Consider the following 22,001-nt stretch of genomic DNA (forward strand, 5'->3'; position numbering starts at 1 on the left):
CCTTTGCCTGGAGAGTATTCTCGACCTTGACACCTATACAAGTTCAGTGTGCCAGGATAGAGACAGTCACTGGAACGAAGGAGTCAAAATGAATATTAGTTCTCATCTATTCCAGAATCAGATTTTTAAAAAATAAACGCGAATCTGAGAGATTTTACATATACCAGCTCAAGTGTAACATACCATCACTTTAAAGGACATCCAAACATGGTGTTTTTGGAGATTATGAAAATTTTATTAACAAAGAAAATCTACATGATCCACATCCCCTTTAAAAACAACCACCTCAAACATGTAGGAAACACTGTGTTTTCTATTCACTATTTCATCAATCCCGGAAGAATCAAACCACAACACCAAAGTACAGACCAATATTTTTAAAGGGGATAATCGGTTGCAATAATAAAGTACTAGAAAATCAGAAGAAACACGTCAAGTTATTCATTTCACAGGCTAAACCACTGAGCTTTCATTCAAATGAATGGTTCTCCTGTGAGTCAATATGCCTGGCCATCAGTTCTTTTTAACACTGCTATCCTGAATATACAATGTACGTCTAAAAAACATGGTAGTTTGAATGTAGTAAGAACTGAAAGCCAACATGATTTACAGAAATTTATGGCTACATAGCAATAGTTCAGCGGCAATTCTTAGAAAATGTCAAGGTATGCTTCATGATAAGAATTGATTGGTTTTCCAGGACATTTTTAGGTTCTTTTTGTGACGATCTTTAAACAACTTCTCACCACCGTTCCTCGGAATCTCTCTTACATACTCTCTATCTCATCCTTCACTAAAACTCCGTCAACATATTCCAGGTATACTGCATGCAAAAGGGGGAGTACGATAATATTAAAAAGACTCTGATGTCCTAGAAATGAATAGAAAACACACATGTGACGGGTCCTCATTGTCAGAACAACACACTGACGTGTGCAGCTAGAAATTCTGCAAAAGAAATCATACAGACTTTTAATTCAAAGAGGGGGGGAAAGTTAGGCCTGTTACTTGACTACAGCTTCTAGGGCCTGGTGTAGCTATATTTTTAGGCGTGGCTCCAAGGCACTGCCTACACAAATTTGGATGGCGTGAAGGAGGCACAGATGGTGGTCACGTGAACGCACAGACCGATTGAGTGGGCTCGGTTACAAAGTCTGTACATTTAGGCTGCTGTATTCCTCCTTTTTCAAGTACTGCCAAGTCTCGGCTGTTCTCCCAAGACTCTTTCCAAAGTCTTGATTCATTTAATTCTCCTGAAGGGGGTGGAAGAGGAGGAGGATTGCGCAAATCTTACTGTTTTATGGTTTAGAGAGAAGATAGTCACCATCCTGGCTCCTTGTCAGATTTTACATGTAACATTTTGCTAAGTGTAAAGCTGTGTATCTGTTCCTTTTCTGTTGCCATTATTGTAACTTCAATATTTGCAAACTACAAACTCAAAATACTTCAGATCCAGTCCAAAGCAGTTATTCATTCAACACAGTTCTTACATGTATCAATACGCAGTGAGTTCACATAACAGAAATATTTTCTTTGTTTCTTTCTTTTTTTTTATTTTTGTCCCTTCTTTTACTTACAATCTTTTTGTTCTTTGGGGAGTTAAGAATGATTCAATTATATAATAGCAAAATCATATATATATATAAAATCAAGCTTATCACCATGTTAGTTCTTACTGGTTGCATTATTTTAAAAAGAAGCACATCAGCTAAAGTTTTTCTACTATTCAAAATACCCTGTAAATCACTTGTAAAGCATAGAGCACCTTAGTGATGTGTAGAATTCTAATTTTCTAGTATAAAAATCTGTAGTATTTGCTATAAAAAGTTGTTAAAGGCATGCAAGGTGTGCTTCCAGTAGCTCCTGATTCATTGTAATTAGCATTAAAGCACTATTTTCTCACTCTTTAAAGAACAGCCTATGACATTTCAGATTCTCAGTCATTGTCTTCTTTATGTAGACAATTGTCCAAATCAAAATGAATTCAGTTCTTGAGATCTTTTTTTTTAACAGGGCACGAAGTATTTTTCAGGTCGTCATCAGGATGTGCGGTGTCCTGTCAATGTAATCTTTGTGTGTGATCGAACATCTGCTCTAGTGTCCTATCGTCTGTGCCCTCCGATGTGGCTTCTTGGCGTGAGCTAGTGCGTACGAAGGCCATTTTTAAAGCTAGTCAATACATGTAAAGGTTTTAACATCTGTGAATCAGGTGTTTTATCTGAAGGACATAAAAGACACTTATAATCCTCCAACTAACTGATTTAACATTTTCCCTTTTTTTGGGTATTTACATTGTGTAGAAATGGACACTATAATTACAATCAATGGAATTATTCATCTATCTTCTAAGGCAAACAAGAAAATGGTTTTTTTTTGGGGGGGTAGAATTTCATGATTAATAAAGTATATAATAAGCAATGTGGAGAGGCAAACTGAATTCAATTATACTGAATTTCTACTTTCAACATACTAAGCATACTAAGAAAGTTCTTGATAAAATTTATGCTGCATGAATTTGCATTCTGAGCTCCTTTCTTAAAATATTGATATTGTTCCAAATTCAAAAATAACAATAAGAAAGAAAAGTCTCCCACCACAGGGCATTTGGGCTTTTTTAAGTCACTTAAAAACAAAACAAAAACTACCCTCCAAGTCGATGTGTAAATGCTCAAATAAAGGACTTCAAAACATTAATTTCAATCTCCAGGTTGACTGTGAATACAAATCAATAATGGGACTTCATATCAAAAATAGTTTTATGAATGGAACACATTGGTGTTACCCAATCTTTCTAAAAGTACTTAGCTGCCAAGAGAGACACTTTACAACATATCACAAATGTGCTATTTGTATAAACATTCCCATGACAAATGCTCTTGTTTTTGTTTAAATGAGTATATTTAACCTGAGCTATTAATAAAAAAAATTTTTCTCCCTTGTAAAGCTTGGCTTTCAAAAGAAAAAAGAAAATCCTCCTCTCTTGTGAGAGTAATTTCTCCTAATACTGACTGTGCTACATAAGTACAGCCAGGGCTCATTAAATAGACTTCTGAGCATAATTATAATTAACAATTAGCTAGAAATTGGTTTTAATGATTTGTTTTAGATGATAGAATAGAAGCATAATGTAATTATTTTTAAACCTTCTACATCATTAAGAATACAACTACCACCAACTTTCAATTATTGAGAGGCAGACAATCATCCGAATCACTCAGCAAGTGATTTGCTTACGGAACCAAACCAAGGGAGCTGAGGAGAAACGGCTGCCATCCCAGCACAGGTGTTTATAATTATTTAGCCTTTTGCAAAGTCTCCTCCTTTTCTTCTCTGCTGCTGTAGTTTGTCTCCTGCCTTGAAGACATTTCTACCAGGGAAAATAGCCAATCTGTCCATTCAGCTCTTCCCCTACTTCCTGCCTTTTCCCAAAACACACTGAGGATGTCCTGGTGGGAGGTGGGAAAGCTTGGAAAAACCTCTACAAAATTCAGCAAGTGGCCCTGAAATGCCAATTCACACCATCAAACTAGACTAATAGGAAAAATGATTATAAAAGTAATGGATAAAATGAGTATTAGAAATAAACTCAACTGTACAGATAGATCTATGCAATCCTTTCCCTATTCAGTGTTCTTTTAATATCTTAAAGTCAATTTGGATCTTTTTCCCCATAAGAATTTGTAAAAATACTATATAAACCTGAATTAATGCTTTTCCATTTCCTGACAACTATAAAAATATTCATTTAGAACAGTGAATATTCATTTAGAACAATTATTGTCAAAAGTTTTTTTTTCTTTCTCTCTTTCTCTCTCTTAACCTCAGCTAGTAGGTGTGCTGTTTTCTCTCCCACCTTTGAGCAAGGATGTTAGACCTTTTGCTGCTGGCCTTCGGAAGTTGTTAGGGAGCATATCCTGTCACCCACATAAAAGACCTGGTACCTGTGTTTCCACATCACAAAGCAGGCCAATAAGCACACAAGGCCACAGAACAAGTTAAGAATCATCTGGATAATTAAGAACAGTTTGAAAGTGCCGGTGATGCTGGTACAGTCTGTCACATCTCGATACACAAAGTTCCTGCTGAGCGGCTCCGAGGAGGGCAGTTTGCACTGGCAGGAGTTGAGTGCGGTTCCACAGGTAAACTGGGTGAGCTGTGAATAGTGGTAAGCAGTAAACGCTGTGGCCAGCACACAGACCATCAAGCCAAGGGCGCTCAGCAAAAAGTACAACAGCTGCAAGAAAGCAGAAGAAAACCTTTCCGGTTACAAAGAACATTGAATGACTATTGAGAAAGCTAATTAATAAAAGCTGTCCTTTTTCTTCTCTTCCCAGGACATTCCCTGATGTCTCTCCTCAGTACCCAAGATGTGGAAAGGGCTCCATGTTTATTTGTCAGGGAGCAACCCTTAAGCCCTGATTATATTTTCATTTGTCATACAGATGTTGGGTGCTTTTCGTGAACTGAGCCAACAATATTAGCTTGATTGAGGGATGTTTGTGTATGGCTGTAGCAAGCAGCTTAGATGAATCCCAAACACAGGAGCCATCCCTGAAGGGCATTCTTTGCTTGTTTTGACCTCAAGAACTGCTGATATAAAAATTATAATAAGACTAGAAAGTAAAGAACAAATTTCTGCAATGTAAATACTGTTTTGGTCTAAAATGGCAATAACTAGTCAACTAGCAACACGAGTTAATAAAAAAAGATTATGTTCAAAGTAGTGGTTGCCAAACTGTGTCCAGAAATGCCAGGGTCCCCAGTAAGCAGTTACTAGGAGAAAAAAATATTATGGCTCCAGAAGGTAGGTAGGTGACTAGATGTCAGCTTCACCACCTACAAGTTTCATCCCACATCCAACTGTGACTATATAGTTCCTGAGCATGAAAATAAATTCTAAATGGTCCCTCATCCACAAAGTTCTGAATACTGATGGCCTACATGTTAACCTTGGGATAGAAAGTGTGGTTAAAGTTCTAACTCTGCTGCTCAAGAAATGTGAAATTCCTGAACAAATCAAACATTTATGTTACACCTGAAATATTTTTATCAAAAATGGTGATCATTCATTGACACGACCACAATATAAACCATCTTACAGACGAGAAATGTTCTTGTGATTACACTCACTAAACTGGTATGTATCTCTTAGTGGTCCTGCCTACTGAGGGTCTAAATAAGGAAAAGAGTCCCAAGGTTTTGGGACTAGTATGCTCAACACAGTTCTTAGTGCAAGATTTATATTACCATATTCAAAAATTACCCCTTACAAGGAGCAATTCTGGTGAATGTGAACTCTGCAGAGTAAAATTACCTTCAGTCATGCCTAAATTCAGATTAAAGTAACTCTGAAAAGATTATGCCCTCTCTCTACCTTCAACTATACGTAATTCAAATAAAAACATATATATATATGACTATAAAATATGTGTACAAATGTCCTCCAAAGGAGTGATTTTCCACACATTGACCATTTTAAGTGTTCTCAAGTCTTAAATATAGAATACTTAAAATGTATTTTTTTTTCTCTTCGAGTGGCATGTATGTGTGTGCATGTGTGTGTGTACACTACCTGCTGGTGCCTTAAGCATGTGTCTAGTTTGTCTGGACACCTGACTGTACATCTGAGGGTGTAGAAAGACAGCAGAACTGGTTAGTGCCATTTTGTCTTAAAATGGCTGGACTACAAAGGTGTGCATAGATCTTGTGGATCTCATCAAAGATATCTTAAACACAGACACTATTTTTCATTTCCAAACCATCTGAAGGAGTGTCACGTATAACCCACATTTCTTTACCTGTGAAACAGCTTATCGGACATCTTATATCTCAGAGATATAACAAGAAAAACTTATACTCAACACATTTAGTCTCCCTCAGAGAAAGGGAACCAAATAAATACGAAGTGTCACCATTACAAAATTTAAAAAAGAAAATATTTAATTTGTGATATTGAATGTCATTGTTCTGGTACTATCCCCAAGTGGGCATATATTCTGAACACCCGGAGTGCTAAGCTAAAATATTTTATTTTGAGGGACTACTGGAGCAGCATATTTGAAATATTCTGGGTTGTTCTGGAATATGTGAGCTTGATGATTGAATTCAAACTCTTGATGCCAAGAACCAAATCAAATCGTGCTGGCTGCATTGTGCGCATGTGCCTATTTTAGCCGCCTTTCCAGTGCAGCCAGCACACAACTGGGAATGACTTGCTCTGGGAACATGGGTGCATCTACAACTTTACCAGCAGGGAAGGCCCAAATCAAACAGATAATCTTCCACCTGAGAGTCATCTGCTTAATAGAATGGTCCCAACTGGAGTTTTCTCTACACATTTTATTGCCGTCAATGGATGGGACTGGGAGGGAAGAAGATCTTTTAATAACCTTTCTACATCTAACACACACACATACACACACACACCCACATCCTTAGCAAATTTCTATAGCATTCATTGGGGAAATATATAGAAATAATGATGATAATTCCTCATTCTCAATCTGGAAATATTTCAAATAGTTGCAAAAAGTATTATTCACAAAACTCCATTTGCTGAAATTAGAATTTTTTTCTATTTTTGAAAGATGACCTTTGGCACAGAGATCGAAAGATTTCCCCAAGACATTTAAGAAGTATACAGCAGTACAGGGTGATGCTTAGAAGCATGCACCAGGGAGCCAGACTGCCTGAATTCAGATCCTCGTTCTCACTCAGCTAACTATGGTCCTTGAGTAAATTAAACAATCCCATGTTACCTGTTTTTTCATCTGCAAACTGGGAATGGTGATCATAATAGCACCTACTTCACAGGATTATTATAAGGATCAAAAGAGTTGGTATCCAAAAAGGGCTTAGAACAGTGCCTGGTACCTAGTAGCACTATTTAAGTATTTGTGAAATAAACAAATTAGTAGAGACGACAAGAGCTGTCAGTTTTCAGAACTCTTAAGATATTAACTCTACTGGCTTTGTCTTATTCTCTGTCATGTTGAGAGTGTAACAATGCATACTTGGCTTGTAGAAAGGATGTAAACACTCACACGAACATGAAAATTGCTCAGTTTTAATCGAGCATCTTAAATGTGCTAGAAGCCAGCCAGAGCACAAATGAAAGCCATGCCCCTTCCATTCTCAGTGGTGCATATGTCACACATTACGATTCTGCTTCCCCCGTTCCATGAAAGCATCAGGTCAAGTAAACAGGAGTGAGCCACAGAATCAAGTTTTCTACCCCTTTTAAGACATAAATATATACTTGATCCCTTAAAGCCCGTGGGCTACATCTGCAGCGCTGTAACATTTTTCCTTTACGGTTTTCTTTAGCTCATCTGACAGCAACGAGCTTCTGGGTTAGAATCTGTAATTTAAAATCAAGTGGCTTGTTTTACCTACTTGGCATGAATAAACTATCAATGAAAGTGTTTATGATGACCTTGGGAATGTGAGCAAATATATCTTGATAAAAACCCGGCTGGGGATGCATTTGTCTTGCCTGTGTCAGCCCGTATGTCTAGCACTGGGCAGCCGGTGGAGGCGCGGTGGCCCCCTGCGTTTATGTAACAGCTCAGGCGCCTCTTGGCTCGCTGGCTGACTCTAATTGGTACCCGGTTGCAGCTTCAACGTTGAGTGAGTTCAGGAGGAGGGTGGTTCGCCTTCGATTTAATTACCTTCCCCTGTGGCAGGAATGGTAAGGCCCCTCTGCAGCATGCTCAGGCAGGAGGGGGCGGCAGCCGCCTTGGGGCCTCCTGGATGTGGGTAAGAGAGACTGCACCTTAAATGCCCTCATAGGGAATGTGCCCCAGAGTGCCTCTGCAAGTTCACAACCCAGACAAGATTCGGAAAATCATCAAGGTGAGCCCTGAGAAAGTTAAAGCCACAAAGAAAGACGGGTGGCCCATTGCCCAGCCAAGCTGAGGGTGGCCTTCCGGGGCCTCCCAAAGGGCCTCTGAAGAAGACTGACAGCTGGAGATGAAAGGGCAAGCCCAGTGGCTATTGTCTCTAAGAAAAAGGGAGGGAGGATGTGTGTGTGTGTAGGCACGCAGGCGCACATGTGTGTGTGTGTGTGTGTGTGTGTGTGTGTGTGTGTGTTGTAGGCTACAATGAGATACTGCCATTACCACTTGATGGCTTTCCCTGGCTGTCTTGGTGTTCAAGAGGAGGAAATAAATTCTCAAACAAAGCTTAGGCTAGGTTATCAATATAAAGACACTAAAATGTGGTTATGCTAGTGTAAACACCATGTAAAGATACTTTTCACTCCTTCCCACCAAAACAGTATGAGAAACACAAGGAAAGTCTGCTGTAACCTGTTGCACCTTTGGAAAACCTTGAGATCGACTGAAGCTCATTTTCTAACTGAAAATAATATAATGGACATCTTAGAGAGTTCACAGGGAGCATCGCTAAAGGTCATATACAGGAGAAAAGTGCCTCCGAATTTGTCAATGTCTGTCACAGGTGGGGGAATAAAAAGGTAGTTAATGAGATGCTCCTTGTGGGGAATTCTCAACCTGGCTGACATTGGCAGTGACTTTTTTTTTTTTTTTTTTTTTTGCCCTTGCTCCTTATTTTACATGCAGATGTTGAGATGGCTTTGGGGACCTCTATGGAGCTGATGCTTTTGCCTCTGCTGTTTCCTAGCATTATCTGGGGAGGAAATTAGAGCCTTTTACATACATTGATAAATGTAATTTAGTGCTTTTTTTTTTTTTTTACCTGGTGAATGAAATTCTTGTAATTTAACAGGCCATTTTTTACTAGGATTTCCGGCTTAAAAAAAAATCATCATCAAGCCTTGCTTTTCAAAAAAACAAAAACAAAACAAAACACATGGACCAATGTCTGCTTTATCTGACTTTTTTTTTTTTTTTTTTAAGGAACACCCTCAGGAAAAGGAAAAATTTCAAATGTAGGCATATCCACCAACATTCTAACTCTATCATTTAAAAAAAAATAGCATCTATTAATTGTAATTAGAAAAGTTGTGTTTCACTGGAGAACATTTCAAAAATAGAGAAAAAAATTACAAAATGCAGATATAATCCCACCACTCACAGATAACTATTTTTTCTGAGCTCATAAGAGCTATTTTTTTTTTCTGTAGGATAATACCATACATTTTGTGTAGCGATATTTTCTTGCTATTTAATATCATGTGAACATTTTTTATTTCAATAATTACCCTTTTAGAACACCTATCTGCAAATTATATTTCATGTCAAAAGTTTCAATTATACTAGAATATACTAACATCTGATTTTCTGCATCTTCGTAATTTCCAAATAATATAGTTGACTTACTTTTATACCTGTGCTTTCTTGTTTTAGTGAACAGAGAAATATCTAGTTTTTATGTGTTTTCTTGTAGAAGAAAAGTAAATGGTGTGAGTGGACAAAAAAAAAATATGACAGCCTTTTGTTCTCTGCTACAGTAGTTCAAAGAAAATGTAGGAATTTTACTTCTGTAAGCTCTGATTGCTGACTTGGGTGTTTATCTCCCTAAACTCTGAAAGGGTGTGTCTCTGTTTCCCTTTGGAGTGGGTCCTACCTGCAGTGAAAAGGCCGTGTACCTGAAGTGGCTCAAACCCAATGCACTGTCTCTAACAGAGAAAAACCACGTGCACACGAAAGAAGACACACACGCTTGCTAAACCATCACATCCCAACTCTCCGCCCCTTGGCCCTCAGACCCTTGGTACAGATCATTTGTATGCACCCAATGTACTTTTTCTGTCTCAGTGATCCCACCTACGAGAGGAAATGCACTTAGACTGCTTCATTATTAAAATATTTCAAATAACCCCCAAGACATGGAAGTGGGCACTGATATGGGCATCCTTTCCTGGCACAGTGTTTTGTCGAACTGATGAATTTTCAATATTCCTTTTAAGGGCATTAAAGGACAGACTTTATATGCTCCATGCCAAGCCAGTTCATGGAAATCAAGACTTTAAAAAAAAAAAATAGCATTACATTTGAAGTCTGGATGAATGCCTTCCTAAAACATTTTTTGGCCTACCTAAATATGCAATATCTAGAATAATCAGATATACAACCTCTTAAAAAGCACTCCTTTGTTTTGTACTTGTATTTCTTTGGATGTGATGATAAAAGAGAAAGAAAATTGACAACTTACTTTCATAGCAAACTGGACACATGTCCGCTCGTCAACTTGATATGAAACACAAAGCATAAACAAACCAAGATAGGCCACTAAGCAGACCTGCAATGGAGAACAGGAAAGAAAGGGTGTTATCAGGGCAAGTCACACACTCTAATGACATCAATCTCAGTATCTTCCACCAGTAACATCCTTGTTAGCAAGATGTTTACTTCATTTACTTATCTTTATGTGCTATTTTTTCTCAGCTTGTAGAACAGAGCTTTAAAAATAGTTAAATCAAGTTCTTTCAATTTAGTCAGTATTTATAGGTTCTTTAGATGTGTCAGGTGCTATACAAGGTCCTTCCGAGTATACAATGGTGAATAAAAGTTCCTCAGCCTCAGAGAGTGCATAGCCCAGTCCAGGCCGAGATAAGTACACACCCTCTTCTGAAGGAGGGCATTATATGTCAAATGCTATTCAGTGAAGTACAAAAAGAGGAAAAAAATAACATTGAGTTGGGGAATTAAAAAGGCTTCACTAAAGAGGTGGATTTGAAATGGTCCTTGAAAGGGATGATAATAATAACCATTATCATTAACACTTACTGAATATTTATTTTGCACTGGGGTTCTTTTAAGGGCTTTGTATGGATTTCTTCATATGATAATTACAAAACCCTATGAAGTAGGTGCTATTATGATCCTCATATCATAAATGAGGAGACAAACACCAAGCCAGTATACAATGGAACCAGCACTCAAACAAGTAGCTTGGCTGAAACAGCATAAACAATAGCACAGAGGTAGGACCGCATACATTGTGTGGAAAGAATAGCAAACATGTAACCAGAGTTGAAACAACAGCATATAGAGCTACCTAGAAAAAATACCAGAACAGAGTTATGAGAAAAGAAAGGTTGAAAATCTAGCATCGTAGGACTGATTTAGTAAGTACTGGGGCCCCCTTGAAAAATTTTAAGCAGAGGTGACATGATTCACAACATTTTTCAGGAAAATGAGCAGTGGTGTCAGGTGGGTTGACTGTGAGAACATGAGGATATTATTTTACTAATCTAAGCAAGATTAATGTATCAGGTGTGCCAGACCTCAGATGATGGCAGGCAAAGTCAGAGAAAGAGGCAGAGAGGAAAAATGTAGCAGAAGAGGAATTGAACATCTTGGCTATCGTATGCCTAAAGGGAGGATGCTGAAGAAAGAGAAATAGAAAGCAATTTCCAAGTTCTTGAGTGTCAGCGATGGAAAGGGGATGGGCAGAGCTGAAAGGAAGCTCATGAGAGGAATGGCAACTTTGAGAGAAAAGGTGCTTGATTGGTTAGTCAAACCAGATTTTCTTTTTAGTGCACTGGAGTTTTTTAAACGGTGATTTAGAGTTTCTAATCAAAACATATCTATGCACACTTAATTTTGGAAACCTTAAAATGTTGCTAAGTTCTACTTTGAGATGGAAAACATAAGCAACGATATTGCATTTTCTGATAAGCACGATTTTCCTAGACACAGATGTTGCGAGAATGACTGTGAGTTACCTAACAAGTCATTAAATGACTAGTTTGGTAATATCCATAATTCCCACCCCTAGGACCAGCTTCAAACCACAGACCATCCAAAGCCAACACGGCATTTTAAGGTAACACTTCTATCCTATTTACTCCTAAATTACAAAATAAATTAGTTGCTTATGCCCTCACGGGTTCCCAAGTTGAAAGTTGTTCAGGTTTCTAATGGGCCGTGAAACCAAAAACCACGCGTTCTTATAGTATAGGTTGTTTGCAAGGTTACCTATCATTAGGACTGGCTGCATGGCTTCACAGTAGTAGATAACATTCCCAGTGGAGAGACACAGCCTTAAAGTATGTGAGCATGGCAGGGAATGGACAGGTCTGGGTAGAAAACAAAGCTGATAGGACCCAGGGAGGCAGCTTTTCAGCAGAAGACTAGATTTGGAAATAATAGTATTGAAGTTGTTTGTGTGGTCCACAACGTGGCTTACATTTTCAAAGCAGGGATGAAGTCCTTTCTTAAAACTCATTTTTAAAAAAGGTCTAATTGACGTATAAGTTTGATAAGGCCTGTAGGGGCTTACTATGTATTCTCCCATTAAGCATTTACAGAACTGAAACAATAAAAGAAAGATCTTTTGTTGTTGTTGTTTATTGGCAGCAAACAAGATGGAGGCTTCTCAATCTGCTTCTGTGGAGACAGTTAAACCCCTAAGTGCATGCCCGTGTTCCTCTTTTAGTGTCTGTCCGCAGAGGCCCGGGGTCAGACTCTCCCCTATATTACTGTCTTTGCCCCTAGAGGCTGCTGTGCTGACGTCAGCAATTGCCAAAACCTTTTTCTTTGTCTTTACGAGAGCCATATTCCAATAACCAAACTCACTTACCAGCATCTTAGAAACCTGACTCTCTGCCTTGCTTGAACAAATTGCCCCACAACAGTAGTGTCTACTTCGTTATAGCCTTAATTTAGGCTGATTTCCAGCAAGAAGTTGCACAGGAGCATAGACCTCATTATAGAGGATTTCACCTAGTCAATCAACTGATCTTTTTTGAAGACATGCAATATTGAGGTCCTAGGAATCAAGAAGTAAAAACACAGTCTCAGCCTTCGAGCTCTTAGTCTTGTGGGAAAAGAGAGGAGAATGAAGTTACAAGACTGTGTGAGTACCAGGACCATGTCTGCCATAATACACAGAAAGGGAGATTAAACTGAGTGTGACTTGAGGAAACTTCCTAGAGGAAGATGGATTTTGAAAGATAAGAAAAAATTAGCTAGGAGAAGGATATAAGGAATAGTAGAGAGGGTTCTAATAGGTACAAAAGCATGGAGAAATGCAGAGCAAACATTTAAAGACTCCTATAACTCTGGTGCAGAGAGTGAGAGAGGAAAAGGCAAAAGGTGTGCTCACAAGGGACAGGAAGTAGGTCACAAAAGACTTATATTTCATCTAAAGCAGGGGAAGACTGTGATCACTTTTGCCTTTTAGGATGGTCCTTCTAGCCATGAAGAATAGATTGGGAGGAAAGACCAACTAAGAGGCTGTTCATCTATGGAAAAATGGTGAGTGCCTGAGCACAGGGAGCAGTAGGGATAGAGAATGGGTGTGCTCGAATGACAGGAAGGAAGCAGAATACATAGACTCTAAAGACTGACTAGGTGTGGGAGCTGAAGGAGAGGGAGGGATCAGGAAAGTGTTAGCTACCTGACTTGAGCTGCCAAGTGGATGATGTTGATATTTAATAAGACAAGAGATATAAGAGCAGGAGCAGAATGGCAGTGAAAATGATGATGCCCACAGAAACTCAAGCTCAGCTACACGGGCCTAGAATTCAGGAAAGAGGAGATAAGCATTTGTCAGTTATCAGCACATATGAAGCAATTGAGATCTTCAGAAACACTCCGCCATCCAGAGAGAGTCTAGTGAAAACAGAAAAGGGCCAAGGAACTTACCCAGTTATGAAGAATCTTTGACTGCTTTGAACAGAAAGCATCTCAAATACACTTCTTACAATTTTGGTTGTACATCATGACATGTCTAAATATTACGAAACTGATCATCATCCTTTTTGTTTTTTTGAAGTTTCACTTCTAAGTCTTTACATAAGGTATTTGCTATAAAACCCGAATTAATTCATCATATTGTAATTTCTTGACCTTCTGATAGGGCTCAATAGGCTCTAGGTGAGGTAGTTCATTTAATTTTCTTACCTATATCTGTGCATCATAAAACAATACTTTTTTATGAGAGAGGTTACTGGAGGTTTAGTGTAAGCAACTTCTAGAAGAGTAGTATTTATCGAATGCTTGAAACCAAAGGCTTTATGACCATAGGGAGAAAAACCAGATTTCTCATACCAGATTAAGAGTCTTGTTACCTGAGCTAGCAGGGTGGGAATGTACCAGGAAGAAAGGGTGTTCTGGCTTCCCAGGCAGGGAAGGGGGAACTCGTGCTAATGAGCAATGAGACCCGCCAGGCCTACCTGTAGCAACATTCTCTAATTCTGGGCCAGAGCTTCCATTAAGTATGGTGAGGTGAGGCACGTGGAATAGGAGAAAAGACAGTTACGTACGGTTTTTAAGAAAGTATCTTTTGGTCCAGACACCCAGACCAGGGGCAGACAGGTAGTTTTACTGAGATCAAAGCCAAATATGAACTGGGTGGTATTGGAAAAACCAATGCTAAAAGAGCTGCTGGTCATTTCGAGCTTGCTAAGATTTAGTTCATGCACAGATAGATGATTATGATGAAAAGAAAAGCATGAAATGATTTTTAATGGAAAGAGAAAAAAAGACAACTACCATCATTTTAACCTATTTTTGGATGCACGTTTCTACAGTTTTGTAGGGTAAAGAGAATAATACCTAAGTCCTAAATTCAACATTCTGTCTAAAGATATTCTTTGTCTGCTCAGGGTAAAGACTGCATTCTCTCTTGTGCATTAGGAAGTTAAACAGAATTGAAATGTTCTCTGAATGTTAAATCCATTTCTAGATGTCCGAATCCTGAGTCTTGTCACACGTTGTCTTTGTTTCTGTTATTCAGCCTATTGTACCTATTGTGCGTTTTGAGGGTTGTCATTTTGAATAAAAGGTGACTGTGTGACAAGTATCTTAGAGATTTACCTACATTTTTTTTTTTTCATTTTGGCATAGCTAGAAGATATCACTCTAAAACATTTTGTGAGAATGTGAATTATTGGTATTTACTTCTCTCCATATCATATGTATTTATATTCTGGTCTTGTGACATTCACACAAGCTCCTATTTACTTGTTTTCTCCCTTTTATTATTGATAGAGCTGCTTGTCAGGGCTACCTAGGGAATACAGCCTTCCCTTGTCAAATGCGCTTCGAGGTTTCTCTCCTCCTTCCATCCCCCTCTGTCATTTGTGCACCTAAAATATGACTCTATTTCTGTAAGTTAATCAACTTTCAATGTTGTATTTAAAGTGCTTTAATTCAGTCAATATACTAACAAGATAAACTCTCTTCTCATGTTTGCACAACCCATTGATCAACAAGAGGTACAGCAGAACTGTTAATGTTTCTCTAGATATTTCTTAAGAGAATTTCTATGGGTTTCCATCTATTAAAATTTAAACCAGAATATTAGAAGTCATTTTCAGCAAACAATAAACATATTGCAAGCTGTCAATTGAATGAGGTCTCTCAGGAGAACTGCTGATTAATTAAACACTATCCAAAAGAACATTTCATGAGAATCCATTTATTGGATCAAGATTTCAGAAGGATTGGAGAGAACATTTTAGCATAACTTAAGCAATTTTACTGGACTTTCATGGCCACTACCGTAAAGCAAGACGAAGTCTAAGCCAGTGGTTCTGAATCACTTGAAAGACTTGGTAAAAACCAATCCTATCCACAGAATCTCTGATCAAATAGGTCTGGGTTGGGGACCTAGAATTTGTATTTCTAACAAATTCCTGGGTAATGTTAATGCTGCTGGTACTGAGGCCACACTGAGAACCACTAGTCTAAAGTAAAGACGTAGTCTTCTAACTACTGGCATCTAGTGTGGGGTTATCTAAATGGTTAGAAGTTTAGAGTGATACTCAGACTAGTGGAGTTTCCTATGGAAGAGTCATTTATTACATATCACAATGAGGTGTAACAATAATTACCCCATAAATAAATTTAGTCTATGCTATTGAAGGAGTACTTAAGATTGGGGGAACCCTTTGTCTTCATTACTACTTAAATATGACCTCATTCCAGAGCCCGTAGCCTCAATGTCTGGTTGGTGATTTGGGAAGCATCTCTAAATCATTAATTAGTGTGATGTGGCCCTCTGCTACTGTTGATAGGCATTGTTCACTCCTGCTCCAAGCAAAAGCAAAGCATTCACCTCCAAAACAAGACAATCTCTACAATCAGATGTGGGGGGAGGGGCTGATATTTGTACCATGGCTGATTTCAAGCTACCAACATGAAGACACTGAGCACAGAGTTGGGAAGAGGTGTGCACAATCAGCTTTCACAAACCCATCAGAGATACTCTAGCACACCCTGAACCTCCACCACGTTTTCTGCCTCCTCTGAGTCCCTTCTCTTACAGAAGCATCTGGTTACTAAGTGGAATTAGTTTGTAACTATAGTAGTTTTCCCTTATCCATAGGGGATACTTTCCAAGACCCCCTGTGGATGCCTAAAACCACAGATCGCACAGAATCCTTATATACTATGTTTCTTCCTATACAAAATGCCTATAACAAAGTTTAAAGTTTAATTTGTAAATTAGGCACAGTAAGGGATAATAATGATAACTAATAATACAGTAGAACAGTTATAACAATATACCATAATAAAAGTTATGTGGATGACGTCTCTCTCCCTCTCTCTGGCAACCAGCACAAATTTCTTTTTCCTTCTTCATGGATAGACGTTTCATTTTTTTACTTCAGATCTTATCGACCTCAGCATACGACTTTTCATTTCCTTATTGAGAATGTTTACCTTTTCACTTTAAAGGAAGCACTTTACAACTTCTCTTTGTTATATCTGAATTGCCAGCACCATTTTTGTGCTTTGGGGCCATTATCGAGTAAAATAGGGTTACTTGAATGCAATGTGATATTGCAATAGTAGTTTTGATGACCGAGACGACTACTAACTGACTAATGGGTGGGTAGCATACCCAATGGGTTGTCCATGGGTGGGACAGAGCAGGACCTCACAAGAACTATCATTCTATTTAGAATGGCACCCAATTTAAAACTTATAAATTGTTCATTTCTGGAATTATACATTTAATATGTTCAGAATGCTGTTGACCACAGGTAACTGAAACTGTGGAAAGTAGGACCCTGAATATAGGTTTCAAGCATTAAACTAAGCTTTCTATGTAAATTATCCTAGTTAGTATTCATATAAATCTTATAGCATAATTCCTATTATTAGCCCCATTTTATAGATGAGGAAACTAAAGCTCATAAAGGTTTCATGCTCAAGGCCACGTAGCAAATCCAGAGCTGAGAGCTGTACTAATCAGAGTACAGAGCCTGGCTCTTAACCATTACATGGCCTGGCTGCCTTTCTGATGGAATTTTGATAGCTCTGTGAGTGAAGTGAAAACTGCAGAGATTTGGGGAACATTCCATCATCTGCTCCTCTCCTGTGCTTACTGGCTTGAAGCACCACTCCTGAGACGAGAGTGTGAAAAACATAGTTTTTGAGATCCAAATAGCTATCCAAACTGTGGGGTGGTGTCACGGTCTTTGAAACTCAGTCTCATCCTGTATAAAATGGAGAAAATAATAGTTTATGATTTACTTGAAGGATCACAAATAATGTGCCTGGAATTATAGTTGACACTATTTTTTCCACCTCATATGACCTCAAACTGCCAGTATAACTTACTCTGAAATTTGAGCCGAAATGAATAATATATGTAATTGTAGACCTCTATCACATAATCTCATTTTGTTTACTTAATAACTATTCATTGTGTACCTACCACAACGTGTAGGTACTCTTTGAGGCTCTGGAGATACTACAGTGGACAGAAGAGATAAAAATCGCCACCTCGATAGGGCCAATGCTTTAAAGTGAAAAGGCAGACCATAACACATAAATAAGTAGATATGTGTCAGTGGTTGAGAAAAGCTGTGGAGAACATAGCATTTATCATCATGGCTTCTTTTTCCACAGACATGACATATAGTAATTAGTAAAACACAAACAATAAACCTTTAAAGCAATATTTCCCCCCTTAAAAATGAATCAGTAATGCCCAGCAAACCCTTTAAAAAAATGGTGGACTCATGGTTGTTTCTTATGAGAGGCTTGTGGTTCTGTTATTTCAACAACTCATATCCAGTATAAGTTACCTAAGATCTCACAGACTCTATAAAAAAATAACAGTTTATGGCCATGCCACCCTGAACAAGCCTGATCCCGTCTGATCTCAGAAGCTAAGTAGGGTCGGACCTGGTTAGTACTTGGATGGGAGACCATCTAGGAAGATCAGGTGCTGTAAGCATCAAAAATAAAAAATAAGGGATTGTAAGCTGACAAGGTCCTTGCAATCTGTGAGGTTAACGAAGGGTTGCCTCATCTAAAAAAATGAAAAAAATAAATTAATAAATAATATATACCTGCTTTGAAGAGGAGACAATAGAGGGTAACTATACAAAATTTTATAGCAAAATGGGCTGCATACCTAAACACAGAGACCGAAACAATATGCCTTAGCTCTGAATCTGACAGACCTGGGGTCAAAATCCGTCTCCATCACTTTATAGTTTTAGCCTTATACAAGTTAACTTCTTTGAACCTAAGTGTCATCATTGGTGGAATGATAACAACAATGCCTACTCCTTAAATTGCTGTGAGGATTGTATAAGACAGCATATGTAAAGGAAATAGTGCCCAGCATATATGAAGCAGTCAACACTTATTTGTCAAAGAAATAAATCCTTTCATTTAGTGACTTGGGCTACTTTTGCTTGCATAGCAAGAGCCCACTTTTCAAAAATCTTTCCAACGATGTTGACGTGAACAGTTTGAAAACCCTTAAGAGTTATAAAACTTCTTTTTCTGCTTCATTTTCTTTCTACTACAAACCTATTTATTATCTGCTACTGAGGAAATACCAGTCTTGGTAACCAGGCCAAGCTGTATATTTCTCTGATTACATTATAACGGTTTCACAAAGACAAGCATTTAATTTCTGAAAATGTTGTTTAGCTAAAATTATTTCCTGTTCGTAACAGATCCAAAATTAATATTACTTTCTAAAAAAGCATAGTTGTTTCAGCCAAACTTAGTGCACAGATATTAATTGGAAATTCCAAAAGTGATAGGCATGTAAATATAAAGATTCAAAATCAACCAAAGAATTTACGGCAGACCTGGCCATCAAGTTGAGGAGGAAAACTGTAACTATTTGTCTCCAGACATTAGAAACATTAATGTACAGGCATTAAACGCCAAAACACCAATTATAATTTTGAAGAAAATTTTTTTTCTTAGGTTTTATTAAACCAACTCCAAAGTTGTAGCTTCTTTTCCACTACAAACAAAACTCTAGCTAGCAACTTTTTATAACTGGCAACTTCTATAAAGGAGTGTTTTATTTGGCTTATCATATATCAGGAAAATATCCAAAGTGCCTTATGTATCTACAACCTGAGAGCTCCACTGATTTATTCTTTTTATTTTTATTTTTTTTGTTAGAGTAAAAATTGCCAGTAGAGAGCTCTAGTACAGGAATACTCTCTCATGCAAAAACTAAATTCCACCTGGCCCAGGAAGAATTTGGGTTATGACACACACGCACATTTGTTCATTTCCACATCTTTCTGTGGGAGGGTTGAAGAGAATGATTTGTGATATTTACTTTGCAAAGATAACCTAGAAGAAGATTATTTTTTATAAGTTAGTAGACATCCAGGTGAAAAGCTTTTAGTGAAAAGGTAATTCTAGATGACTAAAGAGAAAAGGTACCTGGTCACCCACATCTAAGTTTAGCCCATTTATAATATTTGCACAATCTTTTTTCCCCTTTTATTGTTTTAATGGTCATTATATTCCCCTTTTATAATTATAATTGTCCTGAGGAGTTGATACCTGACAGGTCTATGTCTGAATTACTATAAATGTATGGACCTTTTTAGAGGCTAGAATTCCAAGACATTCAAATTGATCCAAAATAAATAATTTATGTGCTAATTAATTATATTGAAAAACAAAAGGTGGCCTATTGTCACAGAGAACTTTGCAAATTCTAGATCTTTTTAGAAAATAAATTATAAGAATGTATGAGGCAATTCTTAAGGAAATTATTGTTCACATGATTGCCAGCACTGAGTCAATTCACCAGCTCTGTTGTTATAAAATCTCTGCTTGGTTGGTAAAGAAGTGTGGAGCACTAAGAAACATTTACATACCAGGCTGAAATACTTTGTATGGTAAAATACATCCTTTCTAATCCGAAGCGTTAGGTTTTATCATGATTTGAAACTATTCCATAACCAAAAATATATGCTCGTTTCTCCAAGTATCCATGGGAGAGATTAATTCCATGACTTCCACAGATACTACATAATCCACAAATGCTCAAGTTTCTTATATAAAATGGTATAGTGTTTGCATATAACCTACACGCATCCTCCCACATACTTTAAGTGATCTCTAGATTACTTACAATACCTAAGACAATGCAAATGCTGTGTAAATAGCTATTATACTATATTATTTAGGGAATGATGACAAAAAGTTTGTACACATTCAGTATAGATGCAACCATTGTAGGCCTAACTACATAGTACATGTCAGCAATAATGTAATATTTTTTTCAAATAGTTTTGATCAGCAGTGGGTTGAATACATGAATCCAGAACTCATGGATATGTATTATGTGTGTGTGTGTGTGTGTGTGTGTGTGTGTGTGTGTGTATACATACATACATTTTTTTTTTAACTTTTAAACTTGTGTTGCAGTATAATTCGTATCGCCAGTGTAGTTTGGCTAGATTTGTATAAGCACAGAGAGAGTAGGAAGATGTGCTTGTTAAGCGACTATACTGTTTCTCAGCACGCATTGTTCTCTGCAGAGGTTCATTTACATTTCGTATGTTACTTTATAAGATATTAGAAAACTGCCCTGATGGAACGGATAAAAAGGGGCTGCAACTTGTGACCAGCAGCTATATGAAGGGAGTGTGACTCCCAAACCTAAAGATACAGTGTGCTCTCCTTGATGTTCCTGCTGAGTAAGGCTGGGAGCCAGAGAGGTCTGCAAGAGATGTCCCAGCACAAAGCTGCTACAGTTCATAAGTTCCCAAGCTTTACTTGAACATGACTGCAAATGGCTCATCATTTTAAATCGATGAATCTCACAAGTGAGCGTTTCACCAACTCACAGAAAACTGAGAGGAAAATCTGACACCTATCTTAGTGTATGACTTATCGTGGAGTTATTTAAGTAGAATGAGTCTCTTTGGTTTAGATCTTATTTTAATACATAACACAGATTTGTATATCCATGGTAAGATTTGTATTTTATAGGAACTGCTGGGAATTTTTGCAATTACATCCTCAAAAGACTGAATAAAATGAACAACAGAATCGTGAATCAATAAAGTTGGTTGTAGACGAAAACTGAGCTTAATAGTCATAGGACATGAATCGTACCTTTGACCTAAAATGACCTTTTACTTTTTTATGCCCCTAGTGTAGTACTCCTCCTTCCATCATTTTGAACATAGTAATATTCAGTCTTCAAACCTTGCTCAAGGATCTCCTCTACCCAGAAAGGCTACCTTTACTCATTATCCACTTTGCATATATTATCTCATTTACAACATTTGGGTTTATGGTACTGATTTGTCAATACCTAGTAAGTTGAAGATGTCTATATCTTATTACCCGATAATTAAATTCCTAGGAATATGCCCTAAAGAAACTTTGAAATATGTGTATAGGGAACCATGGAACAGACTATCTATCGCAACACTATTTGTAATTGCAAATATATGTATTTTTGAAAACAACCTAAATTTTTATCAACAGAAGACCAAATAAATTAATTGCTGTGTATTCCTATAATGAAATATAATATAGGAAGATGAATGAATGGTATCCATGTCCCATTATGAATAAATCTCAAAAGAAATGTGAGCAAAAATGTTATGCTACCATTTATATGAAACTTAAAACATCAAACTATGTTAACTATTGGTTATACATATGTACTTATTGAAAAAGTATAAAAATATGCAGAGGTATGATAAATAACAAATAGAACCTCCAGAGAAGGAGGTTAGGGTAGGAGAATATGATTAAGAAAGGAAATGAGTGATTCCAATGTATCGTAATGTTTTCTTTCTTTAAAAAAAAAAACCAATTTATGAC

General features: G+C 37.5%; 1 protein-coding gene and 1 non-coding gene across 2 annotated transcripts in view; one reads left to right on the forward strand and one right to left on the reverse strand.

The window, feature by feature from the left end:
• Window positions 1–211: 211 nt before the first annotated feature.
• The window catches only part of SSPN (sarcospan), a 32,149-nt gene continuing 10,359 nt past the window's right edge, over window positions 212–22,001 (reverse strand). The window contains exons 2-3 of the mRNA XM_016119285.2: window positions 10,138–10,224; window positions 212–4,234 (exon numbers count right to left, since the gene is read on the reverse strand). Coding sequence (XP_015974771.1) covers window positions 3,869–4,234; window positions 10,138–10,224 — 453 coding nt within the window. The 3' untranslated portion in view covers window positions 212–3,868. The remainder of the gene's footprint in view (window positions 4,235–10,137; window positions 10,225–22,001) is intronic.
• LOC118614832 lies at window positions 18,008–18,126 on the forward strand. The gene has a single exon (XR_004956149.1). It is a non-coding gene; the product is annotated as a 5S ribosomal RNA (ribosomal RNA).

Source organism: Rousettus aegyptiacus, unplaced genomic scaffold, assembly GCF_014176215.1.
Source record: "Rousettus aegyptiacus isolate mRouAeg1 unplaced genomic scaffold, mRouAeg1.p scaffold_m13_p_2, whole genome shotgun sequence".
Lineage (NCBI taxonomy): Eukaryota > Metazoa > Chordata > Mammalia > Chiroptera > Pteropodidae > Rousettus > Rousettus aegyptiacus.